At 35.8% G+C, this 14,247-nt stretch overlaps 1 protein-coding gene across 1 annotated transcript in view; it reads right to left on the bottom strand.

Annotated features, from left to right (window-relative positions):
• The window catches only part of MDN1 (midasin AAA ATPase 1), a 109,698-nt gene that overhangs the window by 85,651 nt on the left and 9,800 nt on the right, over positions 1–14,247 (bottom strand). Inside the window, exons 8-24 of the mRNA XM_026726729.2 lie at positions 13,540–13,643; positions 12,597–12,711; positions 12,242–12,429; positions 11,539–11,620; positions 11,035–11,130; positions 10,521–10,633; positions 9,558–9,706; positions 8,991–9,051; positions 8,296–8,507; positions 7,413–7,516; positions 6,233–6,377; positions 4,816–4,912; positions 3,687–3,800; positions 3,248–3,395; positions 2,990–3,097; positions 2,060–2,211; positions 1,599–1,777 (exon numbers count right to left, since the gene is read on the bottom strand). Coding sequence (XP_026582514.2) covers positions 1,599–1,777; positions 2,060–2,211; positions 2,990–3,097; positions 3,248–3,395; positions 3,687–3,800; positions 4,816–4,912; positions 6,233–6,377; positions 7,413–7,516; positions 8,296–8,507; positions 8,991–9,051; positions 9,558–9,706; positions 10,521–10,633; positions 11,035–11,130; positions 11,539–11,620; positions 12,242–12,429; positions 12,597–12,711; positions 13,540–13,643 — 2,167 coding nt within the window. The remainder of the gene's footprint in view (positions 1–1,598; positions 1,778–2,059; positions 2,212–2,989; positions 3,098–3,247; positions 3,396–3,686; positions 3,801–4,815; positions 4,913–6,232; positions 6,378–7,412; positions 7,517–8,295; positions 8,508–8,990; positions 9,052–9,557; positions 9,707–10,520; positions 10,634–11,034; positions 11,131–11,538; positions 11,621–12,241; positions 12,430–12,596; positions 12,712–13,539; positions 13,644–14,247) is intronic.

Raw genomic sequence — 14,247 nt, 5'->3', positions numbered from 1 at the left:
TGGGGGCTGGGGGGTGGAGGAAGAGTCAAAGAATCAGATTGGAAGGGACTTTAGAAGACATCAAGTTTGATACCCTATCCGGTGCAGTATCTACTAGAATTTTTTAACCTCAGCAACTTTATGATAGCTCAACTTCAACTCCCAGAATTCCCCATTCAGCATGCTGGGTGGGAAATTCTTGAATCTGAAGTCCATCCATCTTAAAAGTTGCTTAGATTGAGAAACACTGTGCTGGAGTATCCACTGGAACACTTTGCCTCCACAATACAAGATGGTTTTTTCAATAGCTTTTAGAGTCTGAAGGTTGTTTTTCTTCTTCTGAAGAATGAATGGGTACAAATGTTAAGATAAGTTGAATAATTAATACTGTATATTGTTGTCCTTTGTAGTTTTTTTTTACTTTATTACTAATGGAAACCTGTGATCCATCCAGAGTCAGCCATGCCTATAGCAGCATATAAAACCTGATATTAATCTGTCCATCAAAATCTATGACAGATGACTATTCACCCTCTTTCAAGGTCTCCAGTACAAGAAAACTCATTGCTTCATGCAGAGTTTGCTCTACTGGGGACAGCTTGTAATTAAGAAATTCTTCCTCATGTATAGCCTAAAACTATTTCCTTATAAATTTTAATCTCCTGATTCTGGCCCTGCCTTCTAGGTTCACTTCCTCTTGCAGTTACTTTGCATACAAATCCAAATTTCTATGCAAAGTTACCCTGTGTAACCAGGATAATCCACTTCAACAATTCATCAGTATTAACTAAAATGCTCCACAGCCTCATGAGAATAATTTTAACTGAACTCAATTGATTTTCTAATAATAACAAGAAAGGAAAAAAAAACTGTAACTCCAGAGACCTAAAAATAGCATCCCCTGAATTTATAGTGACTTATTTTTAAGCAGAAATGCACTTGTACCCTTTTGAACTCACCTATCGTATTATTGCCATTCTCTGGATTCTAACTCCTGTTGCCTGCTGAAAAACATCACACTGCTACTGGCTACCTTTAATTGCTGAACGAGTACAATCGAGGAGAAATGAGCAAGAAGCTGTTGCAGTGACACAGCTCAGATCTGCAGCTCACTGGAAGCAACTATCAGTTGTATGTGCAACATTCCAAATAATCAGTATATTGTAAATCACTGATTCGATTTAATGTGTCAAGTTTAATTTGAAAAAAATAGTTGTGCATGCCAATTTGTAAGCTCTCAGTTTGAAATAATTTTACTGAACCACTTTTGAACTGAGTATTTGAAATGCATATCTCCAAAATCCTTCATGTTCCCATTTTCCTTCCAATCTAACAGCCAATTTGCAGCCCTACCTGCCAGCAGAATGCATTTGTTTTCAGGAACAGCCCATTTCTCATAGAACGGAACAGTTCTCACTAAACATGAGCTGCCATCCATGCTCTAAAAGTAATGCTAAAACAAAAACAACTTCCATAATCCTGTAGAGTACAATAGGGGTACAAATAATAATAGTACAAATAATAAAGAGTTTTGCAATCTTTGTGATAACATTCAATATAACCCTTCCTGAAAAAAGAAAAGAATAGTCAAGAAATTTGCATAGTAGCCATAGTCCTACCTTCCTTAAAAATCAGCTTTCCAGATATATCTGATGTATAACAACCTATATACTCCTGAATGTCAGTGTGCTCATGGTTATTAATCCGAACACAATGATTTCCACTTGCAGCAGCCAACCATCGGATTAAGCTGGTTTTACCAACAGAAGTATCTCCCTGAATCAGAACAGGGTATGTCCTTGAAGAATTAGAAGATCATAAAGTTAAAGATAAGATTTTACAGTGGCCAAGAACTTACAGAAAAATTCCTCTATGTTCAACTGTTTCCACAGTCAGTGCCTACATATATTGTTTACAGTAGCGTCCAAACAATGAGATTTAATGTTATTGCTATCAGGTCTAAGATCTAAGTTTATATCGAGAAACATGTTGCATTAAACAAAAGTCAGTGCTACTTTTTTGTATCAAATTAAATGATATTTTTATAGAACAGAAAAAGGAAGAATTAAATCCAACGTACCCAGCTGATACAACTCGGACAATATCTTTGAGGTTAAGTTTGACTGAAGGTGTGAGAATGTAAGTCTCATCAATAGTAGGTTCGTTATCACCAGCTGAAATCCAGTATCCTTCAATTGTTATCATTTTGCCTCCTTTAGGCTCTGGTAAGGACTAAAATGGGGTTATAAAAATATAACTAATTTAAACTATCGACAGACCCTCTTAAAAGATCAGTGTTGCATGAGAACTATGTGACTTTTATTCTAGCCACCTAGATATAATATCAATAATAAATTCAATTCACATCTATTCTTCATGGGCCTATGTAACGGAAAGGAAAGATTAAGATTAAGAAAATCCAAGTAAATAGAATAAAGCAAGATGTAATCAGTACAACTACAAGATCAAAGTTCCACTGTAAGGCTATGAACAAAGAATAAAATTCACTGCATTCCTATCTCAGTACAAAATGGCTCCCTTTGGAATTAAGAGAGATATTCAAAAACTCTTACAGCATCATGGTTCATCCCAGTTTTGGGGGTACTAGTCTTTTATGAATGCTATCTACACTCTAGCTATAGCAGAAAATGTTAGCCACATTCTAATTTTTGTTTGCTATAAAGACATTTAAAAATAATCTCTTTGGCCAATTTTTCCATAATTTTGATGGAACATAACACCCAATATAAACTGAATCTTGCCTATATTTGTGGCTGAAGGTTTCAAAGTAACAGTATAATGAACTTATTTCACTTTCTGTAATAGAACACTTGAAACAATATAAACAAAATGCCTCATTTTATCTTGAGCTGCAAAAAAACACTGAAACCATGGTGCCTTATTTTGAAAACTCAAAATGGGCTTTCAGAGCTCAGAGCATTTAATAGTAAGAAGATATCCTTCATTTCAACAGCAAAAAATTAATTCTAATTATTCAAAGAATACTTGCCTGCTTTAGACTTTTTGTGTTGCCAAATAAAATATGCTGACATATGAGGTGCTGAACAACTGGATAAGAGTTTCTATCAAGCTGAGTAAGAAAACCCAAGCAAAAGCCCTATAAGAAGCAAAAAATTAAAATGCATTATTGACAAAATGCATTATTGACAGATGCTCATAAAATGTTAAGTATTAAGGTGAAAAAATAGTAAATATTTTCTGATTACAGTTCTCAACATTCAGGAACAAAGAAAGCAAGGATAATAACCTCATAAAGTGAGCGCTGGATATTGTTGCATGGATTGGATGATGAAAACTTCAAAGCTCTACACAAGGTGCGAAGGCTATAATGAGGCTTACGGCCTGTCCCATCCACCAGTTTTGATTCACACTCTTTTCTCACTGTCAGGTAGAAGCTACAAATGCAAAGAAAGGAATAAATAACTCAGTTTCTCTGGGTTTGAAATCAACATCTTCATTAAATTTGAAGTTGCCAAATGTTTCAGACTCACAGAAACAACATAAAGCACAAAAAAGCATCCAGGATAAAATAATCTAATCCTTAACCACCACCACCCCCCAAAAAAACCTTAATACAATAGTTCTGAACATAAACAGAGCCAAAAATTATAATACAAGATTTCTGAATTGTTATAATTGCTGAAAGAGGTACAAACAGTAAACAAATATAGAAGCATTTGACTTACGTGATGATCCCATGAACTATGTTTTTGCTCACATTTAGCCCTTTCAGATAATCCATTATAAGAATATATAAATCTTCTTCATTCTGTAATTCTTCTATGTAGATTTCAGTAAACCTGTAAGGTGACAATACATTTAAAAGTTCAAGGTACTATCATGCCAAGTCATACTAATCTAAAACTGAAAGCTAAACACCAATCAAATTTTTACTGAAAATGTTTACTGAAAGATTTGTGTTGAACTTAAAAGGCATTTAAAACATTACTTCTCTTTTTCATTGAACAAAAGGAAATCACATATTTTTTGCTGCTTAAAATGGGTGTTGTACCTTGGGGGACTTAGAGGGACCACAGGGGAAAAAAAAACTGAGGACCCATGCAGCCCCACAAGAAATCCAGTCCAAATTAAGTTACATACAGAACACAATGCACTGGAATTTCATTAGTGAAGTTCGCTAAGCAACATGCAGCTCTTTTGCTGATAAATAATTTTTAATTCTGCAGAGACGGTTCCATAATCTTAACTTTAATTCTACTGTCAAGCGCAGCCTGCTAAGTACTCAGTGGGGAAATCAAAGTGTAAGTATAGAATGTAATGCTTAACAAGCACTTGGTAGGCCACCATTAATGATATAATTCAGAGTTCTCCTATTTGCCATGCTAAATCAGAAAGTATGGCCTACCATAAGATCAAATAAGCATAAAATTCACTCATATATAGCCATCCATCTGCTATGCAGCTTACTAGTAATGCTGACATCAGAAGATACTCAACAGTGGTTTTTTGCTTTATATTTCCCAAGGGATCACTATACAATTCTAGCCTTGCTCTGAAATGTGATGACTCAAAACAAACAGAACTACAATTCCCAAAGTTTGTATAGTAGCATCATCTATGCATTCCAGAGACACGCTGGTAAGGCCCTTTGCCAGTATATTAGCTAAGAGCACGGTCCAATTATAATATGATAAAATAAAGATATATTTCAGATATTCAAAAATATTTATATTTTGCTACATGAACAAAGGTGGATTTCAGAACAACCTATAAAAAGAAAACAGTAGCAATTCCTACTAAAATCAGCTTCAAAATAATTATTTAATCTTGTACAGCTGGTTATTCTGTTTTTACCTGTTTCGTATTCCTGGAGGTAGATTTCTTTTTCCAACATCAGTAGCTGGATTCATACAGGCAAATAAATGAAAATTGGGATCACGTACCAATGGCTCTAAAAAGAAAAAGCAAAGACATCCAATTTCATTTCCAGTTTTCCTCAGGAAAACAAAGCAAAATGTATTTACAAGCAAGCCTTGGGCTGGTGTTGTGTATTTAAACTAGGTAATAGTAGTTTTGTTACTTTATCAATACGTTACTCATATTCCATATTACTCAAGTTGATGTTTCTGTAATATCTATCAACCATCTATAAAAACAATACCAGCCTCTTGATCGCATCAACTACATTTCCAAAGAACTGTGGCCAAACATTCACATTTCAAGTCTCTAACTATTTAGTCAGTTTCATTTCCAATTTATAAATGAAAAAGTAGTGATGTCAACTCCAAGCTGAATCTGAAACATACAGAAAAATAAAAATATTCCAAGAAACAAGTTTCCACAAGTGAGGCTGAAAGAGGACAGTGAGGATTGGAGCCAAGTTAAATTCTCTAAAACAACTTCTGAGAGAAAAATAAATTCATTCTAAAATTCAGAATTCAGTATCGATTCAAACTATAATTATGGGAGAAAAAAGGAATCACTTTTCCACTTAAGTTTTCTATAAACTTGCAGCTGAAAAAACATCTCCCCTAGGACAACTATTAGCAGGTTGACAGCACATTTTGGTCTATCAACCTTCTCCTAAAAATACATCATATGAGCACATCCACTTATATACAAATATTAACATCTGAGGATCCCAAAACTTGCCAGACCTTTATGGGAATCAAGATATAACACTTTAGCTAAAGTAAAGGTTTATTCTTTCTAGCTACTGCAAACAAGCTGGGTTTTTCATGTATCTGTTTTGCCTGTCCCAATCAATCTGCTGCCACTTTCTGACTTTCTTGCTTTGAGACTGCAGGACTTTTGAGAATGAGAACACTACAGAGTATATTTGGATAAATCATGGATAAATTACGGGGAAATGGATATCTAGTCCAGCATTCTCAAGCCACAGCAACCAAGTAGATATGAAAAGGAAGTATATAAACAAGGACCAAATAATCCAACATGTTGTACTTAACCCTACCAGCATTAAAATATTGACTTCTGTACTGGGTGGAACAATGCAAGGTTGCCATGATATTAACTATGGGTAGTTTTCTTCCCATTTAGAGATACTCAGCACCAATGGGATTGTCACAAAGTTTTTATCCAAACCTACAGACTTGTTATCTCAAATTGTGAACTGCAACACAAAAATCCCAACCTCACCCATATTAGAGGTTAAAATTATTATTATTATCCCAGACCCTTAAAAACCATTGTAAACTAATATGTTACCAAACATAAAAATGTAATGCTATAAAACAAAAACAAAAAATACCTGTGTCTCCTCTGTCTAGTAAAACTAATGAACCAGACAACCCTTCAAGTAAACCACTTAAACATTCTAATGTCTCTGCTGTAGCTAAATTAATCTCATCCAGTAGAATCCATTCTCCTTTCTTCACTGCTTGTGCTAGGGTGCCCTGAAAACAAAACAGAGAAACAATTTACCATAGCTCACGTAAACAGAAAAAATGAAGGAAGGAAAGCAAAGAGAAATATCTTTCTTCTGTCTATCTATCCATCCATTTTTAAACTGTCCAAAGAGGGACATTATATAATGAATGAGGGTGTATATAATAGATGAAGTAAAATTCCTCTCCTGATGCAGTCCTTGGCTTTCTACTATGTTTTTGAGATACAGATAATCATTTAGATGGAAATCTGGACCATAATTTCTGTTGCTAAGTGATATGGTCATAAAGCACAATGTTACAAGATCATGCCATGGTGATGGAATTTCCAGCATTTCAAGTTGGTGTCATTAAGTGAATCATGACAGGTCATTTAAGAGAGGGCATCACATGGTTGCCATTTGCAACTTCTTCCAGCTTCCCCATTGATTCTGCTTGTTGGAAGTCAGCAAGGTGGTAAATGACAATCATGTAACCATGAATCACCATGCTGCGATATCATAATTGCGAACTGGGCACTGAGCACCAGTATTGTGAACAGGTGACTGCAACTGTTATATGGTATAAGGATAAGTTGTAACTACCACCCTAAGTTTGAATAGTTACTGAATGAGTGGTAGTTAAGTGAGGAAAACCTGTATTCCTATAGCCTTCAAAAATTTCAAAATGACATTTAAGAGATGAAGGCCACAGAAAGCAGTGGATGCAGGAAGACCCTGTTTAGCAAATGTTTTACCTGAGTATTAAAGAAGTCGTGGTAAGAAATAAAATTTTCACTTTTATCAATTTGCTTTGTTGGGTGCAATTTTCATAACTCAAAACATTAATAATTGATGCAAAAGTTAATTTTTGACTGCATCTTTACCTTCAAGTTTATTTCAAATTTAAGTTTGTTAGGAGGTTGTGTCCAGACTTAAAAAGATTGCATGCTTTTCACTAAATTCACGTGAGTGTAGTAAGATTTCAGAAGGTGCATCAATACCCAGAATAAAATATCCTGCAGCCATTATTTTTTAAAGATGGTAACATTAATAAAAATATTACCTCTACAAATGCAAAGACCAGTGCATTTTCTGTCATCTTCATCTGCTGCTGAGCATGATTCAATCGGATACCAAATTCTTCCCATTTTTTCCTCAGGGGCAAGCCTACAATGACATATTTCTTCACTAAAACCAAGAGTATAATACAAATACTTATAAACCATCACTGTAATTTGGTGTAGTTCAAGATATATCTGAATTTAACCTTACAGGAGGAAGTTTTACAAATAAGGCACTGAATGGAAATATGGAACTTGTCAAACCATAGTTAAAACATTTTACTGGCCATAAAGCTATTTACAAATATGTCATATGTTGTAAAATCCACTAGCAGGATAAGGATATTAGATAACTGCATTGAATATGTTAGTAAGATGTGAGCTTTATTATTTTACTGCAGCATTTACACTGGTAAAAAGCAAAAAAGTGCAATAATTTGAATCTCTTTCTAACTTACTGAACTACCTTTATTAAGAAAAAAGGGATGGTCGTAACTTCTTGCTTTGTATCTACGCAGCTGATTTCATTCTGCAGGGCTAGCACACTTCAGGATCCTTCTCTGTAGCAGCACACCTTCTAGAATGAATTCCCCCACCCCTGAGATCCAGAAGGCCCCCCTGCTGTTGTTTAAAAGAGCTGTGAAGACCTGGCTGTTCACCTATAGGAGTTTGATGAAGGAGAGAGAAAGCAACCCCTTGCTTCATTCTTTCTCTCTGTTGTGCCTTCCACCTTTTAAAGCTTTTTCCCCACCAAGATTTTTTAAAAAAGTGTGTAAAATTGTTCCAGCCATATATGTAGGATTCCCTAATCTTTCCCACTGAATCTAAAAAGGAAATATGTTCAAAGGCATGTCTGGAATACCCCATAACTCACAGATGTCTTACCAGATGCATTTTCTTTAGCCTCCTTATTAATAGCAGATTTGTAAACATGCTGCATCAGTTTGAGAAGGTTAGGCCAATGCTTCTGTCGATAACATGTTTGGATATGCCCTAAAAACGTCTGGTTTTGCTTTCTTGAAAATGTCTGTGCAAAAAGCTCCTCAAAAGACTCTCTCAAGGGCAGCCATATCAGCTTGTTATCCACTGGCTTATATCTGTAAAGAATTCAAAACAAAACAGTGTCATGACGTTGATGGCATAAGTCACTTAGAGTGGCAGTGCCTAGATTTGATCCATCAATCAATAAAAACTAAGATCAGCAAAGGTAAGCTACAACATGAAACAAGGTATGTTTCATCAAAGTGCTTGCATTTTGCCTGTACTTTTGCCTCCTCTTCCTCCCGCATCAGCCCTTTGGGTGGAATAACATCCCCGTCCCTCTCTTTTCTAATCTATCGATCAAACAGCAAACAATATTATGCTGGAAATGTTCAGTGCTTATGCAAAGCTACACCTACCCACCAGACAGGATTTCTTTCCTCCAACTCTCGCTGGGACTGCCTAATTCCCTATTGATTTGAAGCTTTCAAAATATATTGTATTCCAAGGAATAAAATGTATATTTCTCTATTGACAATACTGTTTGTCTAGGAAAGAGATTATTGAGGGTATTTTTTTTAACTGACTTATCCACTCACCCTCCTAGAAGATCTGCAGTCTCACTCTGCTGGTTCATGTTGATAACTTTCAAACGGTGCCCTTAGAACAAAAGGATACAGAAGATGATGAATTGGTTCCTGAGTTATCACTTCTATCTTAGGCTTTATTGTCACTGACTGTACACTAATCAGCATACATTAAAATGAAATTACGTTGCACACAGCTATCAAAGGATCTCCACCTCTAATGTAAACATAAATGTGACAAGATAAATAAACACAAAACTTATGCATGTACCCACATATATTGTATGACACAGAGAAACAACAGTCTCATTCGGATGTATACATGTTCATGGTGAGAGAAGCAAATCTTGCAAGTTTACCAGACAGATGGCATAGGGAACAAAGCTATTATAGAGTCTGGTAGTCCTGCTAGAAATACTTCAGAACCTCCCCCCGAGCGGAGCAACAGAAACAGACCGTGAAGTGGGTGTGTGAGGTCTCTAACAGTGCTTTGCGCTCTAAGCACATAGCGGTTATAAGCAATATTCTGAATGACAGGGAGCGAGCTATCTTGGTTAAGGTCTCAATACTGTACTTTACCTGTAATTTGGGCCAAGTATTGAACAGCAGAAGTTTTTCCTGTTCCTGTTTCACCCACAAGTAATACAGACTCTCCTTTGTCCACGCATACTGCAAGCTGTTCAAGCAACACTGAAGATGGGCGTGTAGGTGCAAAGCTTTGCCTTTTCCTGCCGAGATGAAAAGGTAGAAGGTTATATCTTTCCACCACCAAGTCTTCTGTTCATCAATTCCCTAAACATACTTGTCTCTCACATCATAGAAACAAACACCCGATAATAAAAAGCACAAAAGCTGCCGTGGGATTTTGCAATTATAAGCACTCTGCCCTATACTACAAATACCCAGGAGAAAAAGAAGAGGATCTCTATGTTATAGATGACTATGTTATAAAGTTATTTCTCTTTTTTGTATTTCTTTATTAGAAAGGAAGATTGTGTAACTTCTGGGACAGGGGGCCAAAGCCATACTTTTTTTGTGTGTGTGGCCCCTATTGATGTAATGCTGTCAGCAAAGGGATAGGATTATGTCCAGGGGATTATTGGCTTCTTTTGAACTCTTCCCTGGAAACTTCCAGAGCAATTGAATAAACAGAAAAGCCCTTCTTGCTTATGAGGAGGAGGTTCAAGTGGAAAGTAGCTCTAATGGGAAAGATCAAAAGCTCTGCCGATGGAAGTATATGGCTCCCCTTCAGAAGATATGCAAAAGCAGGCATGGTTAGTACCTGCATGAGAGATCCTATTACAGAAGCTAAATTAGAAAGTTACCAAAAAAAAAAACCAACCCAAAATCCCAGAAAATAGGACAGCAAATCATTTTGTTATGGCTGCCAAGAAAGCAGCATGAATGTGTCAGCCAGATCGCTAGGAGTGAAGCTTGATTTCAGACCCATGCAGGGAGTTTTAAAAAGCTACAGGCTACACAATTAATGCAACATGCAATCTGAGCCAGCGTTTAGAAGAATGTTTCCAAAACAATCAATACCGTTGCATAAGTAGTGTGTGTGACTGCTTCTTAATGAGCTGAGCTCTTCCCACAGAGACTTCTTGTTCTCCTATTACAATTTCTGGCTTATGAAGTTGACAGTAGTATTCCACCTATGGAAAAGGAACGTTTAGATCTACCTTTATTTATTGCACACCAATTCATGTATAGTACTCTCGTGAATAGTGAGCTGTTTCAGCACACCAGTCACTTTGCTGCTCGGGAAGCAGCTAACTAATGCACTTTTCAATTTTTCCAAAGCTTCAGGTGATCAACCACTTTTCCAATTAATTGCAAGGTGGAATCACATAGTGGACTGAGCCATCCTGAGTTCATTTGATTTGATCTTAAAAGTGACATATGAATCAAGCTGTCATTGTACATATTATGATTTAGCATGGAAGAGCCTGTTTGAAGAAACTTCCTTCAAAGTTCACAACTAGCTGCAATCAATTTTAAGTCATTTCCCATGAAGAAAAGCACTTATACAGAAATAGGCAATTAGTAAAGGTACCTTATGCTTGGAAATGTTCAGTTTGCTTCCAATGATTTGGGCCATTTTTAGTCGATTGGATTGTTTTGACAGCATAGCTGTGAAACAGTCTAATGCCTGTCAATGGAAAAAGTTAAGAGTCTATAGTTAAGAACTATTGTCTCCTAGTAAACCAACCATAGTCAAAGAGCAGTTAACTTTCTAGCAATGAATCACTCTTATACTTGTGATGGAAAGGAAATGATCTTATTCATTTATTTCCATTCTTATTTTATAAAAACTGGAACATCTCAAAGAGTCATACGCTTGAAAGAGGCCATTTAAATCCAATATCCAATCTTACTATACTGTACGGTATCGCCAACATGCTCTTAGTGACAGTTCTAATTGAACTAAAATCTATTAAACAATAAAGTTCTTAATCCTCCATCCATTATCTAAAAAAACAACTCGAATGTATATGTTATAGAAAGATTTTGAAAAAAAACTACCCCCTTCCTAAAACAAGAACAATTTAGTTCAGACCTCACGGAAAATGTTCAGTGCAGTAGAGGAAGCAGAACTGTTAAAGTTGAATGCAATTCTGTTGCACCAATTGAGTAAATCCCTGAAAAAAAGAGAAGGTGATATGAATGTAGTTTCAGAGTAATGATTTTCCTTTGCTCTCCTTACCTGCCAACAACTATAGCTTTTTTCTCACTTCATTAGGTACCTACTTGGTGCTGGTTTTCAGAAAGCACCCACTCACCACATTTTCATTCAATTAATGCCTTCTTAGTAGGAACTTCAATTAAAGCATGCTTTATATAAGGAAAGCTTTCTAGTATGGATAAGTCAATGTTACTACTATTATGCAGTTATCATCAATGATATGTATATCATGATTACCATTATGCTTGTTGACTTTTTGTTGTTCAAAACTAACTGTACCCAGACAACACACTGTTCATATAGACACTGAGTTTTTTAAGTTTATTTTAAAAAATGTATCAATAAAATATATACACAAAATTAAAGCATACACACATATGATCTCTAAAACTCTAGAGCAGTGTTTCTCAACCTTGGGAACTTTAAGACGTGTGGACTTCAACTCCCAGAATTCCCCAGCTAGCAGCTGGGGAATTCTGGGAGTTGAAGGAAACATTACTCTAGATAACTGTTGTCTGAGGATAATTTGCCTCCCCCAAACTAAAATATTCATCTGCTTAATTACACATTTTAATACCTTAGAGATAACTCTCTACCCTCCAAACATGGCTTTTTATTTACAGTCAAGCATGATGCATCTTCCATTATATTCTCATTGTCCACAACTTGGTTTTCAGATAAATGTTTATCACCAGTAAGCTCAATGTAGATATCCAACAGACAATCCGTTACAGTGGCAAGTTTAGGGTAACTTCTCTGAAGAATCTGAAGGAAGAATGCAAGCTGTTTTTAATACTGACAGTTATATTATGGTCTCATCCTGAACATGGCATAAATCATACTCTACAAGTTTTAGTAGGAATTAACATAATGGAAAACCGTTTTTCCGCAGTTAAATTTGTCAGTTCAGTTTATTCCCTCTCCTCATTTACCTCTTTCAGTTCAGCCTTAGGCAAGTTGTCCAGCATAATTTTTGTCCAGTACTTGTCCAAAAGAGCAGCATGACTGTTTTGCTGCCTATACCAACCACCTCCGTAACTGAAGACTCTGTATTTATAAAACCACAAATTAGTGTTAAGTTTCTTTAGATTGTTAAGATTCTAGATGTGGAGAACTTACAGCCTGACATTACTTAAATATAAGTCATGAACTACTTTTCCATTGGTCATGTTCAACAGGCTGGGGAGTTGCAATTTTGCAACATCTGAAGCAACACAGGCACTCCTGCCAAAAATATTATAGTGTTATAACCATCTGTCATTAGTACTATATTCATACCTTTAGTTGAACGGATCAAAGGAAGGTTTGTCCAAGTATAATAGTATAATACAACTGATTTATTTTGGATGCATCCTATTCACCTTAAGACTTCTAAAAGTCTTTCTGCTCAGTCATCTCAAGTTGCAAGATGGACCACAAATAAATGTAATCATAAATTTTATAATAAGATTCCTTAACAAAGATTCCTTCCAAAGCTAAAGAAATTAAAATCTCTGATTAGTAACAACAAAATGTTAGAATGCCCCATTACTAATTTTCTAGGTATTCATTTGCTCATTGTATTCTCTAAATAATGACATATGAGATTAATATGAATCTGATAATAATAAAAGCATATGATGATCTGGTAAGAATACATTGGATTTTTACAACAGTACAAACCACTATTGTATTAATTTGGCTACTACTCCTGAGTTTTTATATATACTTTTGTAGTATTTTTACAAAGCATCTTAGATTCAAGGATTATGCTTTTAGGTATACTTAGATATACACAGAATTATAAGTATGCGTCCCCAACCCTCTCCCCCACTATCTCTACAAAACCATTTTAAAGTCATTAACAAACCCTCCCTGGCAGGGTACACTTTCTACCTTCTCGTAGCGAAAAGATGGAATCCAGGGGCTACTTTTATACAGTCATTTCGTCCAGGAATCAATAACTCTCCATTTTCCAGAAGAGGAATCAATATAGAAATCTAAAGAAGAGGGGAGGGAGGGGGAGTAAAAATTGAACAAAATTGCACTGGGCAATACCTAAACAAGCAGGTTCATTCATGTGACAAGGTTTTCTTCTCTTTTCCGAAAGAAGTTCTTAAAAAAAAATCAGGTCCTCCAGAAATGAACATCCCAGCCAAGCCTGATTCCTCCCATCTGCTTACTAGTTCAAGCAGCTATATTAATCTTACTTTATTGCAAACACATTGGACTGACTGTACGCATTGTATTTCATTGTACACATGTTGTGCATTGACAATAAACGTTTGATTGATTGGTTGGTTGTGCCACGTGAGTCATCAGATGGGATAATAACAGCACATGGTGTCCATGTTTTCTCATCTTGAAACATATGCAACTAATTATCTAAGTTAACACATTTTTAGAAGGATACTTCTTAGACAGGCAGCTACAAACACTTTAACTTATTATGGATTTAATAACTTCCATGGGACTGGATAAAAGAGCAAGGGTGAGACATTCTATTTACATACTTAGGAGTGGGGAGGGGGGTGAAGGACATTATTCCATTCTAATTTGACCACCATAGTTCTATAACACATTCAGCACTCAAGTTGTAAACAA

This window comes from Pseudonaja textilis, chromosome 1, assembly GCF_049901715.1.
Source record: "Pseudonaja textilis isolate UNSWEBS1 chromosome 1, rPseTex1.2, whole genome shotgun sequence".
Classification (NCBI taxonomy): Eukaryota; Metazoa; Chordata; class Lepidosauria; order Squamata; family Elapidae; genus Pseudonaja; species Pseudonaja textilis.
This window is presented reverse-complemented; position numbering and strand designations above follow the sequence as displayed.